The sequence below is a fragment of the Clarias gariepinus genome, chromosome 1, assembly GCF_024256425.1.
Source record: "Clarias gariepinus isolate MV-2021 ecotype Netherlands chromosome 1, CGAR_prim_01v2, whole genome shotgun sequence".
Taxonomy (NCBI): domain Eukaryota; kingdom Metazoa; phylum Chordata; class Actinopteri; order Siluriformes; family Clariidae; genus Clarias; species Clarias gariepinus.
The window spans coordinates 47759761-47770343 of record NC_071100.1 but is presented as its reverse complement, the minus strand read 5'-3'; the positions used below and the strand labels follow the sequence as shown (position 1 = coordinate 47770343).

The window sequence follows — 10583 nt, the reverse complement described above, 5'->3', positions numbered from 1 at the left end:
CGACGGAAACGAACACGCCAAGCACGATGGAAACGAGCACGCCAAGAACGGCAAGCACGATGGAAACGAGCACGTCAAGCACGATCATGCCAAGCACAACGGAAACAAGTGCGCCAAGCACGACGGAAACAAGCACAACGAGCATGCCAAGCACGACGGACATGAGCACGCCGGAAACGAGCACGCCAAGCACGACGGACCCGAGCACGCCAAGCACGAGCACGCCGGAAACGAGCACGCCAAGCACAATGAGCACACCAAGCACAACGGAAACAATCACAACGATCACGCCAAGCACAACAGAAACAATCACAACAATCACGCCAAGCACGATGGAAACGAGCACGCCAAGAACGGCAAGCACGATGGAAACGAGCACAGCAAGCACGACGGACACGAGCACGCCAAGCACGACAGACACGAACAGGACAAGCATGATGGACACAAGCACAACAAGCACGACGGAAACTAGCACGCCAAGCACGACAGAAACGAGCACGACAAGCACGACGGACACGAGCACAACAAGCACGACGGACACGAGCACGACGGAAACCAGCACAACAAGCACGCCAAGCACAACGGAAACGAGCACGCCAAGCACGACTGACACGAGCACGGCAAGCACGACGGACACGAGCATGCCAAGCACAACGAGTACACCAAGCACAACGGAAACAAGCACAACGAGCACGCCAAGCACAACGGAAACGAGCACGCCAAGCACGACGGACACGAGCACGCCAAGCATGACGGACACAAGCACGACAAGCACGACGGAAACGAGCACGCCAAGCACGACGGAAACGAGCACAACGAGCACGCCAAGCACAACGGAAACGAGCACGGCAAGCACGACGGACACGAGTACGGCAAGCACGACGGACACGCCAAGCACAACGGAAACAATCACAACGACCACGCCAAGCACAACAGAAACGAGCACAATGAGCACGCCAAGCCCAACAGAAACGAGCACAACGAGCACGCCAAGCACGATGGAAACGAGCACGCCAAGTACTATAGAAACGAGCACGCCAAGCACGACGGACACAAGCACCCCAAGCACGACGGAAACTAGCACGCCAAGCACGACAGAAACGAGCACGCCAAGCACGACGGACACGAGCACGACAAGCACGACGGACACGAGCACGACGAGCACGACAAGCACGACGGACACGAGCACGACGGAAACCAGCACAACGAGCACGCCAAGCACGACGGAAACCAGCACAACGAGCACGCCAAGCACAACGGAAACGAGCACGGCAAGCACGACTGACACGAGCACGGCAAGCACGACGGACACAAGCATGCCAAGCACAACGAGTACACCAAGCACGACGGAAACCAGCACAACGAGCACGCCAAGCACAACAGAAACGAGCACGGCAAGCACGACAGAAACTAGCACGCCAAGCACGACGGACACGAGCACGCCAAGCGCGACGGACACAAGCACAACAAGCACGACGGAAACGAGCACGCTAAGCACAACGGAAACGAGCACGGCAAGCACGACGGACACAAGCACGGCAAGCACGACGGACACGAGCATGCCAAGCACGACGGAAACGAACACGCCAAGCACGATGGAAACGAGCACGCCAAGCACTATAGAAACAAGCACGCCAAGCACGATGGACACAAGCACGCCAAGCACGACGGACACGAGCACGCCAAGCACAACGATCACGCCAAGCACAACAGAAACGAGCACAACGAGCACGCCAAGCACAACGGAAACGAGCACACCAAGCACAACGGAAATGAGCACGCCAAGCACGACGGAAATGAGCACGCCAAGCACGACGGAAATGAGCACGCCAAGCACAACGGAAACGAGCACACCAAGCACGACGGAAACGAGCACGCCAAGCACGACGGAAACGAGCACGCCAAGCACGACGGAAACGAGCACGCCAAGCACAACGAGCATGCCAAGCACAACAGAAACAATCACAACGATCACGCCAAGCACAACAGAAACGATCACAACGAGCACGCAAAGCACAACGGAAACTAGCACAACGAGCACGCCAAGCACTATAGAAACAAGCACGCCAAGCACGACGGAAACGAGCACGCCAAGCACGACGGAAACGAGCACGACAAGCACGACGGAAACGAGCACGCCAAGCACGACGGAAACGAGCACGCCAAGCACGACGGAAACGAGCACGCCAAGCACAACGAGCACGCCAAGCACAACGAGCATGCCAAGCACAACAGAAACAATCACAACGATCACGCCAAGCACAACAGAAACGATCACAACGAGCACGCAAAGCACAACGGAAACTAGCACAACGAGCACGCCAAGCACTATAGAAACAAGCACGCCAAGCACGACGGACACAAGCACGACGGACACGAGCACGCCAAGCACAACGATCACGCCAAGCACAACGGAAACGAGCACAACGATCATGCCAAGCACAATGGAAACGAGCACAATGAACACGCCAAGCACAACGGAAACGAGCACGCCAAGCACAACAGAAACAAGCACAACGAGCACGCCAAGCACGACGGAAACGAGCACGCCAAGCACGACGGACACAAGCACGCCAAGCACGACGGAGACGAGCACGCCAAGCACGATGGAAACGAGCACGACGGACATGAGCACGCCAAGCACAACGAGCACGCCAAGCACAATGGAAACAATCACAACGATCACGCCAAGCCCAACGGAAACGAGCACAACGAGCACGCCAAGCACGATGGGAACGAGCACGCCAAGCACTATAGAAACGAGCACGCCAAGCACGGCGGACACAAGCACGCCAAGCACGACGGACACGAGCACGCCAAGCACAACGATCACGCCAAGCACAACGGAAACGAGCACAACGATCACGCCAAGCACAACGGAAACGAGCACGCCAAGCACAATGAGCACACCAAGCACAACGGAAACAATCACAACGATCACGCCAAGCACAACGGAAACGAGCACGCCAAGCACAATGAGCACACCAAGCACAACGGAAACAATCACAACGAGCACGCCAAGCACGACGGAAACGAGCACGCCAAGCACGATGGAAACGAGCACGCCAAGCACGACGGACACAAGCACAACGAGCACGCCAAGCACAACGGAAACAATCACAACGATCACGCCAAGCACAACAGAAACGAGCACAACGAGCACGCCAAGCACGACGGACACGAGCACGCCAAGCACAACGGACACGAGCACGCCAAGCACGACGGACACGAGCACGCCAAGCACAACAGAAACGAGCACAACGAGCACGCAAAGCACAACGGAAACTAGCACAACGAGCACGCCAAGCACAACGGAAACGAGCACGCCAAGCACTATAGAAAGAAGCACGCCAAGCACGACGGACACAAGCACGACGGACACGAGCACGCCAAGCACAACGATCACGCCAAGCACAACGGAAACGAGCACAACGATCATGCCAAGCACAATGGAAACGAGCACAATGAGCACGCCAAGCACAACAGAAACGAGCACGCCAAGCACAACAGAAACAAGCACAACGAGCGCGCCAAGCACGACGGAAACGAGCACGCCAAGCACGACGGACACAAGCACGCCAAGCACGACGGAGACGAGCACGCCAAGCACGATGGAAACGAGCACGACGGACATGAGCACGCCAAGCACAACGAGCACGCCAAGCACAATGGAAACAATCACAACGATCACGCCAAGCCCAACGGAAACGAGCACAACAAGCACGCCAAGCACGGCGGACACAAGCACGCCAAGCACGACGGACACGAGCACGCCAAGCACAACGATCACGCCAAGCACAACGGAAACGAGGACAACGATTACGCCAAGCACAACGAGCACGCCAAGCACAACGGAAACAAGCACGCCAAGCACAATGAGCACACCAAGCACAACGGAAACAAGCACAACGAGCACGCCAAGCACGACGGAAACGAGCACGCCAAGCACGACGGAAACGAGCACGCCAAGCACGATAGAAACGAGCACGCCAAGCACGACGGACACAAGCACGACGGACACGAGCACGCCAAGCACAACGAGCACGCCAAGCACAACGGAAACAATCACAACGATCACGCCAAGCACAACAGAAACGAGCACAACGAGCACGCCAAGCACAACGGAAACGAGCACAACGAGCACGCCAAGCACGATGGAAACGAGCACGCCAAGCACTATAGAAACGAGCACGCCAAGCACGACGGACACGAGCACGCCAAGCACGACGGACACGAGCACGCCAAGCACAACGGAAACGAGCACAACGATCACGCCAAGCACAACGGAAACGAGCACAACGAGCACGCCAAGCACAACGGAAACGAGCACAACGAGCACGCCAAGCACAACGGAAACGAGCACAACGAGCACGCCAAGCACAACGGAAACGAGCACAACGAGCACGCCAAGCACAACGGAAACAAGCACAACGGAAACAAGCACAACGATCACGCCAAGCACAACGGAAACGAGCACAACGGAAACAAGCACAACGGAAACGAGCACAACGAGCACGCCAAGCACAACGGAAACAAGCACAATGAGCACGCCAAGCACGACGAGCGCGCCAAGCACAATGGAAATGAGCACAACGAGCACGCCAAGCACGATGCAAACAAGCACGACAGAACCAAGCACGACAAGCACGACTGACACGAGCACGGCAAGCACGACGGACACGAGCACGGCCAGCACGACGGACACGAGCACGGCCAGCACGACGGACACGAGCACGGCCAGCACAACAGAAACAAGCACGACAAGCACGACAGAAACAAGCACAACGAGCATGCCAAGCACGATGGACACGAGCACACCAAGCACGGCGGAAACGAGCACGCCAAGCACAACGGACACAAGCACGCCGGAAACGAGCACGCCAAGCACAACGAGCACGCCAAGCACAACGGAAACAATCACAACAAGCACGCCAAGCATGATGGAAACAAGCAGGCCAAGCACGACGAACACGAGCACGCCAAGCACGAGCACGCCAAGCACAACGGAAACGAGCACAACGAGCACGGCAAGCACTATGGAAACAAGCACGGCAAGCACAACGGAAACAAGCACGACGGAACCAAGCACGATGGGAACAAGCACAACGAGCATGCCAAGCACGATGGGAACGAGCACAACGAGCATGCCAAGCACGACGGAAACGAGCACGCCAAGCACGACGGACATGAGCACGCCGGAAACGAGCACACCAAGCACGACGGACATGAGCACGCCGGAAACAAGCACGGCAAGCACAACGAGCACACCAAGCACGATGGAAACGACCACAACGAGCACGCCAAGCACGATGGAAACGAGCACAGCAAGCACAACGGAAACAAGCACGACGGAAATGAGCACGGCAAGCACGACAGACACAGACACGCCAAGCACAACGAGCACGCCAAGCACAACAGAAACAACCCCAACAATCACGCCAAGCACAACCGAAACAAGCACAACGAGCACGCCAAGCACAACGGAAACGAGCACAACGAGCACGCCAAGCACAACGGAAACAAGCACAACGGAAACAAGCACAACGAAAACAAGCACAACGGAAATAATCACAACGAGCACGCCAAGCACAACGGAAACGAGCACAACAAGCACGCCAAGCACAACGGAAACGAGCACAACGAGCACGCCAAGCACAACGGAAACGAGCACAACGAGCACGCCAAGCACGACACCCACGAGCACGGCTAGCACGACAAAAACTAGCACAACGAGCATGCCGGACATGAGCCCGAGCCCTCTAAAAATAGCAACAAGTACAAGCACAAGCCCTACAACAACAATCCCACTGCAAAGTAACCAGTTTTTTTATTCTTGCATTACTGCTAATATTTTGAAGTCCTTTTGAATGTCTATCATTTATGAATATTTTATCACTTACTGTATTACAGTACAATACAAGTCACATGAAAACCTAGCAATTAATAATAAGCATAAGCAGTGTACAGTACCATTCAATAGTTGTTTTTTTACAGGGCCTATATGATCCTCACGGTCCTTTTTATCTGGTTGGAGCAACTATTTCATAAAAAATAAAAAATAAAACAATCAGCAAAATGACCACTAGGGTTTATTACAGGAATGATAAATAACCTATGAAACTAAAACAAATCTCAAGATTAAAATAAATTTCCACAGACAACCTCAAGTCCTAAAACTCATTAATTATTTACAATCCCACCAATGCTTAATGCACTAATTCAGCAGGAAAAAAAGAGTGAAAAAGGAAAAGAAGAATAAGACAACAAGGTTCACTCTACAAGGTCCCCTGTTCCCTCTGTCTCACTCCCAGCAAATGCCACACCGTCATGGCAACCTCGGCACAAGCAGAAACGAGGGCTAATGGTTGTAGACCACCCACACAGACACACACACACTTGCTGAGCAATATATCCATTGGAAAGAAACTCACATATGTAGGCAGAGAACCTCCCCTCTGGCCTGCCGACTTGGACTGGCGTTTTTCTGCTCTATATCCTATCTCTGGTTCTATTCCAGCCTCTTCTTCTAGGTTGCTACAGCAGAGTCTTCCCTTCACCACTGATGATTGGTAAATTTCTACAACTTTCAGCACTTAGTCCCTTGTTGTGATAGGGTGACCATAAGTCACCTTTTTTTCTCTGACCTCTTTTTGGGACATAAAAAAAAAATGCACGACGCCAGGATTTCTCAATCTTGTAAAATGTGCAGGATTTGGCTTTTGCTTTCTACAGTACAATCATCATTAGTTGTATATGTTTTCGCCTTACTTTTACCTTTCTCTTTAGGCCACACTTTGTTGCATGTCACCATTGGTCGGTCATGTGCATACACAAACATTGGCCAATGAGTCCCTCAATCCCTTAGCAACAGCCAAGAAAGAGAGCAACAGTTTACCTGTCAGTGGGTGGCACATGGTTACTGAATAGCAGAAAGGATGCCCAAACGCAAATTTACAGATGATTTTAATGAAAATTTGTGCTTTTCGTCATGTTCAGGATCAGTTTGAAGTAAAATGCATTACAAAGCACAGTAAATTAGTCAGCTGATACACTGATTTTCACAATACATCAAAAAACACTGGAAAAAAAATTTTTTTTCTAAATGTATTGTGTTTACAAGTGACAACTGCGATACAATGATCAAGGAAACCCGACTTTCCTTCCTTCCTGCCATGCTATCAATTAACAAGTCCATTAACTCAGTCACAGGTGTGTCTAACTACTCCTCAGAAACAGGAAGTCTAGTCCCAAAATCCCAGGCAAAATAAAATCACCAAGTTACAAAACACAGCAAAAAAAACAAAACATGCAACAAATATACACAGCACACTATATACACACAATATTCACACTGTCATTCCCTTAAAAACATAAAACGTAGTAAGTCACGATCTGCTATCGACACCTACATAGCAGAATCATTTAAACACCAACAGTTAAAAGGAGATTCTTGCATATTTCGAAGCCTTTGCATTGTTAAACAATAAAAACAAAAAACATCAGGAAAGACCACTGAATTAGTAGGCGTGTCCAAACTTTTGACTGGTACTGTACATTAAATGCTAGCGGCCTATATTAAAGGTACGAGCAAAAATACTTAATCTCTGATTTACCACATAGATAACATGTGCTCAGATGCATTAATTTGCTTCACGCATTGACCATTATCAACATGAATTTAAGGTTTATGAATGCATTTGCATTGACACAACTTGTTTTAAAAACTTTTGGGTAAGCAACATTCATTAAAACAATTGTGTAAAAAAAAAAAGTGCTTAAGTTTTTCTATTTTTATATATCCTCAGCTAAATCTTTATACATTGCAAAAATAAAAAATGCATTACTTCTGAAAAGTGCACATTAATCTGACGTTAAAGTTGAAGCTACTTTAAATTTAAAGCGAACTGTGTTTGTTGCAGGGTACCCGATAGTCATTGGGCTGCGGGCTAGGCTCGTAACTACTCTGGAGCTGGATAAAAATCTAGAGAGCAGAATTTTGCAGCAGGTAGGGCGCTTTTAAATTGTTCCGTAACTTTGTCATTTTGAATTTCTCATTCACTAAAATTTAAGAAGTATGGGCTTCAAGGTAAAAAATTTTTTAATGACTTTTTAAAGAAATATTATAGGATTATTATGTCATCAACCTGGATTATATTTTTTCCATTTGTGAGACCTTGTTAAGGTGATTTATAGCAAATAATAAGGACGTAGAAAAGGTAAAAACAGAAGCAACAACAAAACATTTGGTTCAGGTAATTTGTTCAGACTGTGTCAACATGAAATATTACTTAGAAACAAATCACAATTTTTTTATGAGTGAGCTGGTTTGCAGGAGAAAATTAATTGAGAAAGAACTTTTAAAAAACACGTAGGATTGTAGATTTCAGTTCCTATTCAATAAAACTGTGCTGAACTGTAAATTTCCTGATTTAAAGTACATGGGCCGTCTTAAGTTTCTAAAGTTAAAGCTTTAAACTGCTATGCATGTTTCTAGGTAAATTACTACAAATTAAATACCTAAAACTTTATGTGCACTAACTAAACAAAAGTCTTCATTTAAAGTAATAAGATATTACACTCAAAAAAATGAACATGGCTACCTGTTACATGTACTAAAATGTAATATGTGTTTTGTACATAATAATTTCATGTTTCCAAGATGAATATGAATAAATTATGTTGTATTTACATAAAATTCAACAACTTAACATGTATTGGATTTAATCATGTTGAGATAAACCAAAGAGATTTTGTCACTATGAAAACCGGAAATAGCAAAACCGGAAATCTCGCGAGAAGACATCGCGAGAAGAGAACACAGCGTGTTGAGAAGACAAACGTTTGGCGGGCGTGTGGAAAAGGTAAGCAGGAATTAATTCCCATCTTTCTAAATAGAAACCAGGCCCGTAGCCAGGGGGGGTTCGGGTGGTTCGAACGACCCACCCCCCACTGCCAAAGGTCCAGAATTTTTTGTTATTATTATTTAATTTTTTTAAACAGATTAAAATGGTTGGGGATTATTTAAAATAACACTTTATTACAAAACAATTTACAAAAAAAAAAAAAAAACGCGACGTGACAAATCTGCGCAGCAACTGACGTTTTTTTAAATGTGCGCGGCGGCATCCGGCGGTGTATAATATGGGTCGAAAAGAGCAGGAGAGACAGAAGAGAAAGCAGGCAGCAGCGTCATTATCGCAGAATATTGAACATATGTTCAAAAAGACTGCAAAACAGAGTAAGTCTGTTACTACCTCAAGATCAAATTGCTAACGCTAATTAAGTGGTAGCTAATCGTCAACCCCACATCACACACAGAATGGTTCTCTTGTGCCTTTTCTTGAGCAGTCTGAATGGCTAAGACAAGTCTGTAACATCTTAAATAAACATTAACAGACAGGAGCCTATCTGATGGATCTGTGAATTTATTATGTTTGACCATGCTAGGATTTATTAACATTTAATTTTGAATTAATAAATTATTATATTAAATTAGTAAATTTATTAAATTATTCTATTAACCATAGGTGATGCTGTCTGGTGTCTATATGCGGTGTAGACAGCATTCGAATGAAGTTTATCATGAATAATTGTTACATAAAACATAAAATAAAATAAGCCCACAAAAAATAATTTTTATCCATCCCACAATCTTGTAAGTACATTAACTGATCGTCTTTTCCCCGAAATATTTGTATATTATTATTATTAGATAATTATTGGTAATATTTTTATATTTGTTTATATTCCTCATTTCGATCTCTTTACTTTACGTTCTGAATGTAAATGATAGCCTACTGTAAATGCTCGACATGCCAATAAAGATTGAATTATGCTATATGACTGGGATTTTAAAGGTTGAATTTAACATATTTTATTATATTTCGCCTAATGAATAGACTATATAAATAACAATTCGTTGAATATTAAATATATTTTATATAAGTTCAATAAAGTGAAGAGGCAAAGACAAAGAAATGAGAGAGCATGTTGATGAGAGAAGTTGAATTTGTAGTTTAATAATATACCAGTAAAAATTCCTTAAATGTATTCTGTTGTTAGTGTGGTTTTTCAACTTTTAAACTCTGTGTGTGGGTGTGTTTTTGAAGTGAAAAAAGTCACACGTGATCTTGATAAGCAATTTGACAACATTGTAGTAAATATTTTTGGTGCATCAAAAGCATGCACATTATGATACCAGCAGACAAGCTAATCCAGCACATGTCACTAAAATGCAGTATTTAATCCTCAAAATGAAATACAAAATGAGTAAATACTCAAATACAAAATACTGAGAAAAAAGGTCCACTTTTAAAAAAAAAAGAACCCCCCCTTGCACTAGGCTGGCTACGGGCCTGGAAACGAAATACTGAACATAAATGTCATCTTCTGTTTAGCGATGTTTAGTCACGTTATTTTGGTTTAAGCTATTTCTTGTATTTTAATCACACTTAAAACACCGAGGGTTATATGCGCGTGCTTAATCTGCGGTTCGGCTCTGGTTTCGGTCTGTTCTTATGAGTTGTGAAGCGAGAGGAAGAAAGTATAAATATTGTTCATTTGATAAATTAAGTATCATGAAT

The 10583-nt window shown here is 46.6% G+C and overlaps 1 protein-coding gene across 1 annotated transcript; it reads left to right on the top strand.

Annotated features, from left to right (window-relative positions):
• Positions 1 to 2219: 2219 nt before the first annotated feature.
• On the top strand, positions 2220 to 5710 carry LOC128521715 (mucin-2-like). The gene is made up of 3 exons (XM_053495557.1): positions 2220 to 4572; positions 4630 to 5027; positions 5072 to 5710. Exons 1-3 carry the CDS (start codon positions 2220 to 2222, stop codon positions 5708 to 5710), a joined length of 3390 nt encoding a protein of 1129 aa, XP_053351532.1.
• The last annotated feature ends 4873 nt before the right edge of the window (positions 5711 to 10583 follow it).

Excerpts from the sequence above, each read along its gene's own strand:
- LOC128521715 (XM_053495557.1), top strand. The coding sequence starts at position 2,220 with ATGCCAAGCACAACAGAAACAATCACAACGATCACGCCAAGCACAACA. Across the intron at positions 4,573-4,629 it reads AAGCACGACGAGCGCGCCAA|AACCAAGCACGACAAGCACG; the intron begins GCACAATGGAAA and ends CAAGCACGACAG. Across the intron at positions 5,028-5,071 it reads AAACGAGCACAACGAGCACG|CACGACGGAACCAAGCACGA; the intron begins GCAAGCACTATG and ends AACGGAAACAAG.